The sequence below is a fragment of the Helobdella robusta genome (genome assembly GCF_000326865.2).
Source record: "Helobdella robusta unplaced genomic scaffold HELROscaffold_7, whole genome shotgun sequence".
Lineage (NCBI taxonomy): Eukaryota > Metazoa > Annelida > Clitellata > Rhynchobdellida > Glossiphoniidae > Helobdella > Helobdella robusta.
This window is the reverse complement of record NW_008705398.1, coordinates 2619457-2635092: the sequence shown is the minus strand read 5'-3', so window position 1 is coordinate 2635092 and position 15636 is coordinate 2619457. Positions and strand designations below refer to the sequence as shown.

General features: G+C 32.7%; 1 protein-coding gene across 1 annotated transcript; it reads left to right on the top strand.

Annotated features, from left to right (window-relative positions):
- Positions 1 to 2997: 2997 nt before the first annotated feature.
- Positions 2998 to 9646, top strand: HELRODRAFT_189616 (hypothetical protein; the record flags this gene model as incomplete). Its single annotated transcript, XM_009030837.1, has 13 exons — positions 2998 to 3013; positions 3348 to 3452; positions 3960 to 4029; positions 4332 to 4416; positions 4772 to 4861; positions 4945 to 5052; positions 5549 to 5608; positions 5835 to 5919; positions 6030 to 6136; positions 6429 to 6490; positions 6785 to 7052; positions 8029 to 8065; positions 8220 to 9646. 13 exons carry the CDS (start codon positions 2998 to 3000, stop codon positions 8354 to 8356), a joined length of 1230 nt encoding a protein of 409 aa, XP_009029085.1. The 3' UTR covers positions 8357 to 9646.
- Between the last annotated feature and the right edge of the window lie 5990 nt (positions 9647 to 15636).

Here is a 15636-nt window from a genome sequence, read left to right as displayed (position 1 = left end):
CCCATGGCTATACCATCAATTTGTTTATACATTTTTCTTGTTGGACTTATGAAGGGTGCCTCGGTTGTACAAATTTCCAAAAGCGATTTGAGATGAGATTTGAAAATTTTGATGGGGGACATATTTGAATTGTAAACCGTATTGATAATGATGTCAATTGTGTCTTTCACCGGTACGTTTGTAAATAAGGATTCCACATCAAGTGATACAATGTATTTGGCTGATGAATTAGTATTTAAAATTTCGATGAATTCGCGTGAAGATTTCAAGTTGTAATCGTTGGGAACATAAGGAGTCAAGAGTTTACATAGTAATTTGGCTATTGGATATGTTAAGGTAGGAATCTGGCTAATGATAGGTCTCAATGGATTATCAGTTTTATGAGTTTTCACATTACCATAAATGTAACCAGGTTGGAATTCGCCAAAAAGAGGAGGAATTTTATCATTAGGACAATGTCTGTTCATTTGGTGGATGATTTTGTTGAGTTTGACTTTTAGTGATGGTGTAGGATCAGTTTTTATTATTTTAAATTTAGTGGTGTCGTTTAATATTGTGTTCAATTTTCCAAAATAATCATCTTTATTTAGAATGACATACATTGATGCTGTTATCCGTCATGCTTTATCAGCATGACGGATAACAATATTTTGGTTTTGTTTCAACTGTTTGGCGGCATTTCTCATTTCCTCTGTAATTAATTTGTTATTAAAATTGCCTCTTTGCTTTTTGGATTCAGCTTGTAACTGAATGCCAATCGAAGGATTTATGGTAATTAAATTTTTCTCTTCACATATATATATATATATATATTTATTTACACATTTTATTAACCACAAAAAAATGGCTTGGAGACCATACAAGCTTATTAAGCTTTATATATATATATATATATATATATTTATTTACACATTTTATTAACCACAAAAAAATGGCTTGGAGACCATACAAGCTTATTAAGCTTTATAGGCCACCAAAAAGAAAAAACAGAAACAATTTCAAAAATTATCAAGCGCATATAACATAATTTGTTCGTACAACTGTTTGACACAAAATCATAGCACACTGCACATAAAGTAAACGTTCGTAAAACAAAATGATAATGAAATGAAACTAAAATTTGATCCTTATAGTGTTATCTATAAATTGTAAGATCATACAACAAATTATAATTCAAACTAAGGCCAATAAATAAGTACTAACATACATTCATGACATGCTTTCAAAAAATAACAACAATAAAATTAAAATGTTCAATCATATGATTTTGCATGAATAAACAACAAATTGAATTCAAACTAAGTCCATGAATAAATATCAACAAACATTCAAAACATACATTCAAAAACCAACAGCAATAAACTCAAAAATGTTCAATTATATCAGCATATTAAATTTGAAATAACATAGATTATTTGGAGACATATAATAATATTTTATTAGAAAAATCAGAAATGCTATTTTATAATTTGAACTCTGAAGGTATATATATATATATATATATATATATATATATATATATACCGTACTTGCCAAAGCAGGGCGGAAATTCTCACCCAACATATTTATATATATATATATATATATATATATATATATATATACTGTAAATTCTCTTTTTAACCGTTATATATATATATATATATATATATATACTGTAAATTCTTTTTTTAACCGTAAGCCAATCGAAAGTAAAATCAGAATAAAAACTGAAAGCATAAAAATAGAATAAACAAAAACAAACAATGAAGCGTATACAGCTACAGGCGTTGATACTCTAAAGGATATTACGTTTTCAACATAAAGAAAACTGAATAAATAAATTTAGATCATTAATATGATAAAATATAACATACCTAAAATGTATATATCTGTATAACATCATATTACATTAACTTAATGACCACTGCTTAAAAAACCAAACGTCAATTCCTAAGCACTGCCGCTTATTTTCGAATAATCTGACAGCTCTAATTAATCTCGTCTGTTCACCCTCTGTGCCCTTCTCATCCATCATAAATGTTTTCAAAAATGCTTATTAACTTAAATAAATTTTCTTAATCAAATAAGAACAAGGACCAACAATAACTTCATCGACAGACACAACTATCGTTTGAAAACTTCTACATTTATTTCTACGATCATAAAATGAATGGCAAAAATAACCATGAAGCTTTCCTGGGCCCGACAATGGTTCTGATTCTTTCTTTTTTGAATTTTATAGCGTCAATCATTTTTCTGCTAGTAAAATTCATTCTTTGTTGCTCTAAAATTATCAAGAAAAAAGTTAAACTTAACTCTAATTTTACTACAACCTTCTCTTTGATCGCCATCTTCGTCCTCCTCTGTAATGCAAATTTACGTCATTCATCTTCACTGCATTTAAATAATTATTTTATATTTGTAAAATACATTTTCATACAACATGTATTGGTGTTTTTTTTCATTCAACTTCCTGATACAAATTTTCGCTAAAGTTATCATCTGCATTTGAATAAAGGAAAATGTTACTTCAAGTTATCTGTTTGGGTAGCAAGGCTCGGTAAATTTTATCCTGGTCAATCTTGTAGCATTTTCTGTTTTTTTGTTACAAAATAAATCTCGTTTCGTTTGTGTTCGTTAATGATAACACTTTAGGAATGAACAAAAAACAAACGAACGAACGTAACTGAACAATAACTGAATGACAAAACGAAAAAATTAATTTGAAATTTGTTGGACAGGAGGACTACATAAAATGGAAGGGGGTGATGTTCTTCAGGCTCCTCAGGTGCGCTGTTGATGAAGAACCTCAAGTCAAAAAAACTGGTTAGTTCGTTTGTTTGGCTGGTTGTTTGTTTGATTGATTAGTTGGTTGGTTGGTAGGTAGGTCGGCTGGTTGGCTAACTGATTGACTGATTAGTTGATTTATTGGTTGATTGTTTGGTCTGATGATCGGTTGGTTGGCTGAAGGTTCATTGGTTTGGGTAGTTAGTACTGAACAGAAAACATTGAGATATGTTGAAACGAGTAGGTGAGCAAAAATATAGATGCTTAAATGAATTTTCAATTCATACCGAGAGATAAACATGAGATTGAAGTTGTCAGAAATGGATTGGAGTTTTGAGTGTTTGGACGGCACGTTGATATGAGATGAAGTACATGTAGGCCAACAGGTTCCTACTATAAATCGAGGAAGGATGGAAGGGGGAAGATCTTGAAGTGGACCAAGCGTGTCCCGGCTGGAGAGGTGAGGGAGCAACAAAAAGAAAGACAAATTATCTTAAGGATGGCATTTTTACAATTTTTTTTTAATTTTTTCTGTTTTACTTATTTTATAAAATTTTTTGCAAATCCACATACATCAGCATGCCTGGCACTAAGAAGTGTTCTGAACAAGAAGTTGGAGAATTTGTATGTGCAACATTTCGTGGAGAGCATCTTCTATTTCAACGCCTACTACAAGTCCAATAGTTCGTTTCGCTTTGTTGATATCGTCATGTGAATGACGAAGTTGTGTTGTTGATGTCTGGTTGTTGATGTTATTATTTCAGTAGTTTTGACATTATTGTTTTGTTGCACTCATACACATAAGGCCCTCTCATTCTTTAATCACTTTATAAATTATTTAAAATTCTTAGGTTTAAACCTCATTTGTCCTTATTTTGATTCAGATGTGTTTACTGATGTTCTGACATCTTTGATTTTTATTTGATTCCATCAGTGATGCTGTAAAGTTTCAAAGTTACATAGACAGATTGTGGATGTTTAAACAACATAAACATTGTTTACGTTGTTTTGTTCTTGGACAAATTATTGATTTTGTTTTTGAACAAATTTTTAATGTTATTTTGTTTTTTATATTTTCTCTCCATCTATCCACCCTTACATTCATCCATCACTCTATCTATCTATCCATTCATCTATCTATCCATCCATCCATTCGTTCATCTATCTGTTCATCCATCCGTCCATCCTAGCATTCAACAGGCAGGTTGAAAATGAGGAGCAAGAAAAAAAGTTTGTTCTTCCCGGAAAGACGAATGAGGCGTGAGTACTTAATGTTGTTGATGTCAGGCAGGGATGTTGTTGATGTCAGGCAGGGATGTTGTTGATGTCAGGCAGGGATGTTGTTGATGTCAGGCAGGAATGTTGTTAATGTGACGTGGTCGCTGGTTTATTGTATGTTGTTGTCGCTATTGTTGAGGTAACGATGATGATGAAAATGATGTGATAAAAGTAATAAGCTAATGATAGCAGTAATAAGGTTTTAATGGTGAATGGGATGGTGATGGTGACGATAATGTGATTGGTGATGATGATGACGAAGGTGGTGATTTCATTCGAGGCAGGAAGCGTCGTGAATTGTACGAGATGATGTTGCAAAATATGAACGACAGCCACAAGTTTCAATGTCTTCAGAAGATGATCAATGAAGTTAGATCAACATCTTCTATGTGTTGTTTTTCCACTAATTGGTTCAATGATGTTTCAATCATTGAGTTTTATGTTAATTAGTTGAATTTTTCATCAAATCATCAAATACTGCATTAAATTTTTTCACCAAGTTGTTTATATTGAATTCAGAGCTCTGTTTATTCAATCTCCCTTCATGAAATGTGGTTTAATGTACAAATATTCTCTCAGCTTGAATTTTGTTTACTTTATTTGCTGTATACTCGTACGTTTTGTTTCCTTCTCAACAGTGGTAAAAAAATTCACTCACCTAATGAGTTGAATGAAGCGTGTTGTAGTCTGAAGTTCAATTGGAATGAAACTTTTGTACATGCAGGTCTTGTTGTCCTTTGTGGACCAGCTGATTACGCTGGATGACCGATCTTCTGACGTCATGAGTGACGTCCTGCACTGTCTCTCGTCGAAGGTTAGTGTTCTCATATTTTTGTTTTAGCTTGTACGTATGTGCTTCCTTAATAGCGCTTCCAGCCGCAAACGTTTATTGAACAGGACATCAAGCTGCAGGTCTTGAGGACCTCAGGCACGGATGAAGAAGATCCTCACGATGACGTCATTGTCGCTGCTCAAAATGTCGCCAAGAAACGATTTGTGTCTCAGGTTTTCACATTCGCAACTTTTTTTATTTTGACACTCCTTGTATCGCTATTTATTTTAAAGCTTCTTATATGCAATATCTAATCAATTGTCTCGTCAATTTTAATACGGAATAATATGGATCTTCTCGGAGTAATGTATTTTTATTTCTTCTTCAATTGAGGCTCTCTCCCCAATTTTAATTTCACAAAAAAAATGTTGCGAGTTTCTATTTATGAAAGTGATGAGCCATCCATTTGACCAAATAAGTGGACTTTCAGAGGAATGTTGCATTACCAATATTTCATGTATATAACTGAAAGGAATTGTTTTTTATGGAGAAAATATTTTTTCGTTATTTCCTTTGTAAAGGGGATGTTGCTGTTCAATTTTCATAACAAATATTTTAGTGATGTTTTATTAGATAAACTAATGACTGATTTATTGATTGATTGACTGCTGATTGGTTGGTTGATTTTTTGGTTGATTTGTTGGTTGATTGACTGACTGATTGATGTAGGTGATGAAGAAGACCGTCATGGAAGCCACTGTGCCTGTCCTCGTCTCTCTCAAACAACTGGTCAGTCTCTTCTGGCTCTCTTCACTAACATTCTTTCGTCTTTTTTAACCTCGAAATTTTATTTTTCTACTTAAAGTATATTGTTTTTAAGAAATAATTTTCAACAATCTACATTTCTATCCAGCACTTGTTAACGTTAATCGTGTTTTTACTTTAGTGCTCTGTTTTGCTTGGTTTCGCGTTAGAACGGATTTTTAATTTCATTTTGTATTTTGGTAACATGCAGCTGGAATCTCGAAAATCTGCAATGTTGAGAGACCTCATGAAATATTTCATCATCCTCGTCAAGGAGTACAAGCCGGAAGTGGAAGGTTTTGTATTATTTTGAATGTAAATAAATTCTATTTAAGATTCTTTTCATGACTTGACGTCGAATCGCTTGTTGCATCAAATGATCATTGAACTGATTGGACACAAACAGCCGCCCTGGCAACGAATCTTCATCTACAGAAGGAGTTGTCTTACGCCATGAAGAGGTTTGAAATGGACGAAGAATCGTGGATGAAGAAACGACTACAGCCCGTCAAGGTTCAAACTTGAAACTTTTTCGTCGACACTTCTCCCACTAACGTCAGTTGGGTGTCTTCTTTTGTCAGGCACAAATAATTTCTTAAGCACAGTTTGTAGTCAAAACATAAAATTGTCGATAAATTTTATTTAATTAATTAAGAAACTAATAACGAAAGCTCAGCACAATAGTGTGTTGTGGTATTGGGATGTTGAACTTGCATGTGAGGGTTAGCCCAAATAATTAGGCGAGCAAACATTAAATTTTTATTATTTATTGTCATGAAAGACTGATGATCACGACACAATCCAGGAAGGCTCTTCAAGTCTCTCCTCTCTGCCAGTCACTCCGTCATTAAAGAACAAAAAGAAAAGGTAACCCAATAGCTCATGCTGATTTAATATAATTATTTAGTTTAAGATTCACTTTAAATTTTGAAATGATGCTCTATGCGTGGGAACAAACATCCCAGTCTTCAATCAGATTGGAGTTACTGGGGTTATTTATTTTTTTTATAAATTTTTTCAATATTAACAATTGATCATGTTGATTTATATAGCGTTTTTTTTAATATAATAAAAACTACCAGAATTTCTTTTTATACTAACATGGATCAATTAATTTGATAATTGGAAAGTAATAATTAATTTGATATTTGTTGATCATAGAGCAATGCCTCTGGCGGTTCAAGCTGTCATCAATTCAGCCAGGACAGTTCTCTCCAGGTCTTTGTTGAACGTTTCCAATCAATCCTTGAATCAATCGTCTAACGAATCATCGCCCAAAGTGACATCCAATCAAAACATGCCAAGTTGCTCCTCAACCGACCGATCCCACGCCAGCCCACAAACATCCTCTCCCACAAACGAACACCCGCTTCCTGACATTAAGAGATTTGCACATCATTCGTCAAACACACCGACACACATCACTAAAGTCTGTTTACTTTCTTAAAAATCCATTCTAGAACATTTCCACTTGCTGTTAGTTCACTTGTTATAAGTTATTGTGAGGTGAAGTATTACTCTTATGAGCTTCTGCATTTAGGACGTTTACATTATTATTGGGTAATATAGTGGTTAAACGCGCCTGGTACCGCGTTACCGAGATGCAGCTCAAATTCAGATATGTTCCTATTGTGGGCAGGTGTGTGAGGCGTGGATTCACGCGTTTTTGCCGCCGCCGCTGCTGTTGATGCTCCATGTCGTTCGTTTCGAAGTACCGCTGTCGCCAGCATTGTATCGCGATACTAATTCGGTGTTGACTCTGGTGTCGACAATACTTTCGATGCCGACTTGGTATCGCCACACATTCGAGATAGAAAAAAAGCGACACTCGGTAGCGATAATTTTGAGCGTCAGGTGGATATATCATCATATAATATAATATATATCATATAATGAATGTCAGGTAGGTATTCATTAATCATTATTTCAATTTTCACAGTTTAGCGCGTTTATTAATTGGTAAATTTGTGATTTTAGATTCAGTTTTGCCATGATTTGTATGTTTGTTGTTAAAAGCTTATTTTGCTCCCGCTGATTCGAACAATTCATCGTTATGAGATCATTTTTGTGTTATATATTAACTACCGATTGTATGAGTTTAGTATGAAAGAAATTTTAACCGTTTTCCTGTAGCTTTTTAAAATGTCTTCAAGATTGTGTTTTCAGAAGATATATGTATGTATGGATGGATACGTAATCATTTTTTACACCGAAAATAAACTCTAATAACATGAAGAAACGCCAAGTTATTTTAATGATGTTTTGAAACGTGAATATCTTGCAATAAGTATCTGTAGCTGCGAAGGCAGACGTTATAGTTGTTTCTTTATGATTATTGAATGAAATTCTTGTATTTCTTATAGTGCATGGTTTGATTGCAACGAATGATTTTGATTAAATTTCAGGGAAGATGTCCAATGAGAGCCATCAGCACGCCAGCAGGTTCATCACTCATGCTTCATTTTTGTATTTCTTCATATGTACGTACTTTATTTCACTCTTATGCCCGTTCGTACGTGCAAATGTTCATCATTGGAATGTTGCACGCAAGCGCATCATTTGATACTGTAATAACCGCCACAAATATATTCGCCAGAGGCGCTATTGTCGCTCGAACGCATGCAGTTCAAGAAGGAACTAGTACCTTCTGACAGCGAGATATCTAGGACGTTCGAGAAGCGTCAGTTAGACTGGTATATAAAGACACGCGGGATGTCAAATAGGGATTGTTAGCGTCGAAAGAGATATTTGATATTTGACTTTACGTTGTATTTTTATCGTATTTGAGATATACGTTAGTGAGTTTTGATTCAAAAAGCGATAGTTTCTGGACGTAAATTCGGTAGTTTGTGAGCGTTAACTTTTATTAGTAAAGTTAATTAACGTTGATTGTTGATTTGTAAATAAATGTTTCACTGGAATAAAACGAGCCTTCGTCGACCGGACAGTTACAACGATACATTTTTATCAATTATTGTAGGAGAAACGTGCGTAAATCATTTTAAGTACACATAAGTACGAACCAAATTAAATACACAAGCTCAGATGCATTCAGACTTTATACGTGTGTTATTCGCCATCAACAATCAACACGTCAATCATTCAATGTTCCCGCCAACATGCGACATTTTTTTTATTATAGATGTGATTAAACGAGGCATGCATTTGAAAAATGTCTTTTTTATTTCAGTAACTTAGACTAGAGATTACATTAGGAGAATAATTACTTTCATATTTGCAATGTTGAAATAAATGTGATGTATATTGGAATAAATATGTTGACCGAGCAGATGCAGGTGGGCAGAACACGACCAACATGTCGTTCGCAGGTAATCTCAGCAGCATTGATCCCGCAATGGTCATTCGAGGTCATTTTTCCTCTACTTTTTTGAAAAATTTTATTTTTGTTTTTTATTATGCAGCTCTGACAAACGCTTGCATATCATTCAGTTGCAGTTGAGCTTTTGTGCCACGAAGACTATAACATCCACAGTACGAAACGTAGGTGGAAGTTTGTGAGTTTTGCAAGCACCGCGTAACGCGCGCCTGGCGTATGATAAACTTGCAATTCGAACAGGTGGTGTCAGGACCAGATCATTGCGCAACAACAAATCCACACGTGGCCTTTCTAACGTCAGAGCTAATTCGTTGCCTTTATATTGACTAAACCAATAAATGAAAACGACGCTGATAAAATAATGGTGCAAACAAAGCGATTTTCAATTTTTGTAATGTTTTTTATTTTATTTCTTTCCTCACTCAGTCCTGGCTTAGTTGTCTTTCAACTCTTATAAAATAGATGAATGATATAATTGTCCTGGTATATTAACTTAAACGATTTCGTTTATATAATTTATATCATAAAAGGTTTCAACAAGTTGTCGGTTGTTGAAGACGAATGAAAGAAAAATTGACACTTGCTACTCTGAAACTCTGAGAATGTTTTATATTGCTCTGAAAATTTGTTTTTTATTTTCACAATCACGTTTTAATTGTTTTAAATGAATAAATTCTGCATTTCATAAATTTGTAGCCTTGTTATTGCGAAACTAAATTTACAACTGAAAGATCAGCGGGCCGCTTATTTTGGCTGTGGATTTCATTAACTTTTTGAAGAATTTTTGCAGTGGGAATTGTTAGATAGAACGGACGAATGGATAAATATGAACGAAATTCTTTCAATTTAAAGTCTAAAAACGTCTCAAAATCTTGTGAAACTTTATAGCGTCTTGCAAAGCCTTTTTATGTACTGATGTGAAGGTTTGCACAATAATGAAACAAAAAACATTATTTTGACGGAAAGTATTTGGAAATAAAATGCAAGTTATATTTCTTACGCTTGGAAAACTTCATATGCATTTTGAGAATAAATTAAAAAATAGAAATCCATCAAACTGTACCAGGTCTTTTTCCCGTGTCTTTGCGCCTTAACATTACATCTTTTTCAAAAATTTTCAGAACTTCTCGAATATTAGATTAGAAAGTCTACTACAACATGTTTGTTCGCCTACGCTTAATAAGGGCAATATCCTCGACCTGCTGATAACACCTAAGGATCAATCAATCATCGTTTCAACAGTCAAAGTCTACCCGACATCTTTTTCCGATCAGAACCTCATCACAACTTCCGTCTACGCTCCTCGACTCAACATTACATCCGAATATTAAAAAAGTAAATTGGTTAAAATTCAATGATGATTTACTCTCCTCATCAATCCTGGAATGTGATAAACCACTCATCAATGTGCATCTCACATCAATTCAATAGTTTCCCAGACACTTGACAAACATGCTCCATTAAAAACGGGTTTTCCGTAAAAACCTAGATACGTACAACCAGGTATCAGATGACGCCCATAATGCTAAAAGATACAGGCGTAAAATGGAGGGTGTATACATGAATAACAAAACTATAATTAATAAACTAAATTATGTTAATGCAAACAATTTGGCCCGTTCTTGGACCTCTGCTTATGATGTGATTGTATAGAATATGCGTCTTTGATTTAGAAGAAAGGAGAAACTTCTGACGTTGTTACTAGGTGCAAAGTAGTTTCCGAAAATTGATGGCAGCTGGTTTGAGACTTGTTTGTATACAAATATCATTGTGCAAAATGTGCATGTTTGATTAAATTTAAATTTTTAGTTAATTTAAATAAGGATTGCGCATTTTCATATTTAGTTGATAAGGTGATACATCTAATTGCTCTTTTCATAAAATAATAGAAAAAGTAGTTTTTAATCAATTGTCATCTTATTTAAACTCTTACTCCTTGCTACCTGTATCTCAATCTGGTTTCATACCTGCTCACAGTACTGAAACTTTTTTACTCAAAATACACAATGATATCCTTCTCTCTAGTGACAATAGCAATCTTACTCTTTTTCTTGCTCTTGACTTTTCCTCAGGTTTTGATACTGTTAATCATGCTATTCTCTTGAGACTGCTACATCTTTCTTTTAATATTACTGATTCTTGTCTATCTTGGTTTTCTTCTTATCTCTGTAATCGTTTTTCTTCTGTTGTACTCGATAATTCCACTTCTAACTCTTCTACTCTTACTTTCGGGGTACCTCAGGGTTCTATCCTTGGCCTTCTTCTATTTATACTCTATACCTCTGAACTACCTCGTATTATTAATAACTTTTCTTTTTCTAGTCAACTTTATGCTGATGATTCTTACATTTATACTTCTTTTCCTCCATCTAATCTCAATAGTGTTCTTCATAATCTATCTCTATGTCTTTCTTCAATTATCGCTTGGTCTGACTCTATTTGTCTTAAACTTAATCTTTCTAAATTTGAATTAATTTGTTTTAATAAATCTAAACACTCTATTACTATTTCTCCTATTATCTTACCTCATTCTAAAACTCTTGATATCTCTCACAAGTTTCGCAGTCTAGATTTTATCTTTGATTCTACTATGTCTCTTTCTTCTCAGATTAATAGTGTCGCTAGAAGTTCTTATTTTCATCTACGTAGAATAAAAAAAACTTTTGCCTTTTCTTTATGATTCTTCTCTTCTTCTTGTTACTTCGTTAGTCTTATATAGGATTGATTATTGTAACTCGCTCTACTATGGTCTTCCTGATTCTATACTCTATCCTTTAAGTAAAACTTTTAACTCTGCTGCTCGTTTAGTTGCTCGTGCCCCTTCTTTCCTCATATATCTCCATATCTTGTTCTCTTGAACTGGCTACCTATAAAATATAGAATAATTTTTAAAATTTGCACGTTTATGTATTAGTCTCAATCTAAATTATTTCCAAAGTATTTATCAGATATATTAATTGAAACTAAATGCCCAGGTTTACGATCGTCTTCTTGTTTTTACTTCTTCTTAACTCGTGTTAAACACTCTTTTGCCATATCTGCTTTTGCTTTTTCTTGCCTTTCCTCTGGAACTTTCTACCTACTTCTCTGGCTACTTCTCCATCCATCACTTACGAAGTTCAGAGCGGATCTCAAGACTCATCTGTTTTTAAAATTCATTGAGGAGCGCTGTTGAACATCGCGGAAATAGCGCTTTACAAGCTAATTGATTGATTAATTGATTGGTAAGTTTTTCGACTGAGCTGAATCTAAATTGCAGTAAGTTGCATGAGGGATACACAAAGCATTGTATAGCATATTTAAGCATCTTTTCGGCAAGAAAAACTTTATTTTATTTATTAAACAAATAGATTTGGCTAATTTTGAGCAGAGTCTATGTGTGGACGAAAGGATGATTTCTGATTCAGAAAGACACCCAAAAACTTGACTACTTTATTTTCAATGATGTCAAAACCATTTGTTACGATTTTGAAAGGTTCTTTATAATTTAAATAATTTACTGGACCAAACAATAATCTGAGTTTTTTTCATATTTATTGTTAATTTATTATTTTTAAACCAGTTGCTAATATGCTCAATTTCTAGGCTTGTTTTTGCAATCAATTCATTCATGTTTTTGCCTACACTGAAGACATTAGTATCGTCTGCGAAGCAGATATAATCAAAAAAGGTTGAAAAATCTGGCAAGTCGTTTATGAAGATAACAAAAAACAGGGGCCCCAAAATTGAACCTTACGGAACCCCAAATTTGTTGAACCCTATCGTTGACACTTCATTATTCCATTTTACAAATTGATTTCGATTTGAAAGATAACTTTGCATCCATTTTAGTGTTGTGCCTCTTATTCTTTATTTTTCAAGTTTTCCCAGAAGTATCCTTTGGTCTATACAATCAAATCCTTGGTAAGATCTAGGCACGTACCAACGGCGTAATTTTTATTTTATGTCTCTTTCCAAATTTTACGGAGTAATTCTATGATAGCTAATTCTGTTGAATAGTTTTGTTTAATTCGAATTGAGAATTCATTATCAGATGATTTTTTCTAAGAAAAGGATGAGCCTAGTGTGCTTCAACTTTTCGATAATTTTGTATAAAGCAGGTAAAAGAGCGACATGTCAAAATCAGACTTTCCTCTTTCTTTTGCAATGGGAATAATTTTAGCCGTCTTGAAACAAGAAGGAAATTGACAGATTAATGAGATGTTCAAACACATGTGCTGTTGATCGGATGGTAGCCGTAACAATTTTGCTAGATATTTCATCTAATCCAAATGACGATTTAGTCTTGATTAGCTTTGCTGTGGTTATTATTTCTTTTGTTGTAGTTTGGAATCTGATGAAGAATTGCTTCTTTCCATAATTGATTGTCAGGTAAAAATTATTTAAAAATTTTGCAGGTGATGCTAAAATTTGTTCATTTTCTGTGATCGATGTAGGATTAATCTTTTTTTGTCTGCTTGTTTATCTATTAATTATTGACCAAGTTTTTTTCGAGTCATTTATATTTTTGTCCAATAAGTCACAGAAATATCGCCTTTTGAGAAAAGATTTAATCTTGTTGCATATTTGACTTTGTGATTTAAATTTTGGAAAATTTTCAAAATTTAAATTTTTAATGTACTTTTTGTATAAATTTTTTTTTTCTTCAGCATTCTGCAAAATTTGGTCGTTACCCTAGGTTTTTGTTTTAAAATTTTGGTAAACTTTCCTGATGACGTGATATGACAACAGTCTTTAAACGCCAAACGGAAAATGCTGGTGAAATGTTCAAAAGCAGCATCTACATGTGAGCACAGTAGCACATCTGTCCAGTTCATTTAGTTTATTAATTCTGTGTCTTAAAAAAAGAATATTGATTTTTTTGGTTTTCAGATTTTATTTTCACTAATTGTTGCTTGAAACACACAAATATGGGTGAGTGATCAGAAATGTCTGTCAAATACATTCCAAAAATTGTAACGTCTTCCGATGCATTGGTGAAAATATTGTGGACCAGAGAGTTTTTTGTATGTTTATTCTTGTTGGTTTATCTTTTAATGCCTTTAGATTATAAGATGTCAGTAGATGTTGGAGTTGACTATTGCTAGATTCATAGTTTTCAAGAAAATTTATATTCAAATCTCCGGTTAAATAAACCAGTTTTTTCTCATTGTTTATGGCTAGCAAAACTTATTCAAGTTGGTTCACATAAAATTTTTTGTTGTAATGTGGTGTTCGATACGTAACAATAATAACGAGTTGTTTTCAGACGAGATTCCTACTTCAATTGCAAATAACTCTAGTTCATTTGAAATCATCAATTTATTTCTTATCTTAAATATAATACCATCTTTTACAAAGAGGCCGACTCTATCTCCGTTTCTACCTGAACGATTTTTGCCAACAAAATTGAACCCATTAATCACAATCGCATCTTTATTTATATTGTTCAGCCACGTTTCGGTAATAGCTATGACATTAAAATTGAAATCAAGACTAGTTAAATAGTCCTTTAAATCTATTGATTTACATATTTACCAAGCTCCTTATATTTATATGCATTAAATTAAATGTTGTATTAGTTGTCAAATTTATATTTATTATTTATTTCAGCAAAGTTGTAAAATGTTTTGCATTTATTAACAAAAAAATCATTATCTACAATTAAATTAGCCATTTTTAGAATCTAACTTTTTTTCATTGAATTTCCATTCTCTCAAAATGATGTGCTGCAGCATTACTTCCGGATCTTTTATTTTACATTCGTCTGTCTTCTCAACGCAAACTCTAAATATGGTTGAATGTTCGTCCTTGTTGTAATTGCTTTGTTGCCAGTTTCGTCAGTTCGCTTTATAACTGGAAAACATGAAATCATGTTTATACTACTTATCTGCAAGAACTCCACAACATCATCTCTGTGGCTTTTCTTTATATTTCTTAGGCAAAAAACTTTCTTTTCCATGATTATTTTATCAGGTTGTAATTTTATATTTTCCATAATTTTGGTACCGATAATCTTCACAGGTTTTTTTGATTGTTCCAATTTGTTAATGTTCTCATATGATTTATTTTTAACTGGGTTTACAACGTTTTTATTATTTTCAACAGAACTTGTACTGAGTCTGGTTCTATTTTATTTTCTTTTTGCGACCATTGCATAGGTTTATAACATATCGCTTGGTGTTTGTACAGCGTCTGACCAAGGTATATTGTTGTTAACGTTCACGAAATTGTTTTTAGCTGTTTCAGATTCATGCAAATTACCGGCTGGATATTTGTTAATCAGGTTTGTACTATCTACGCTGTGTTTATTATTACTGCCGTGTACAGACATGTTTTCACAATTTATTCATTTCCGTTAATTCATTCAATTTTTCACCATTTTGTCATTATTTGTCTGAATAATATCTAAAATATTCTCTAGAAATTCTCTTCTCTAGAAATTCTACTTGGATTCAAGATAACAAAAGTCGGCAAATTTTGTTGTAAATCATTTGAAACGATATATTTGAATATTTCAACTAATTCAACCACATTGTCAACTTTTTTATTTCCACTTTGTTAAAGCGATAATTTTTCATTTTTGTCCTTTTTTATGATATCCAATTCACAAAGTAACAATTTTTTGACAGTAGATATTTCTTCGGAATTGTAGAATTCAACAACTGCATTTTTAAACTTTTCATTTTCGTTAGTA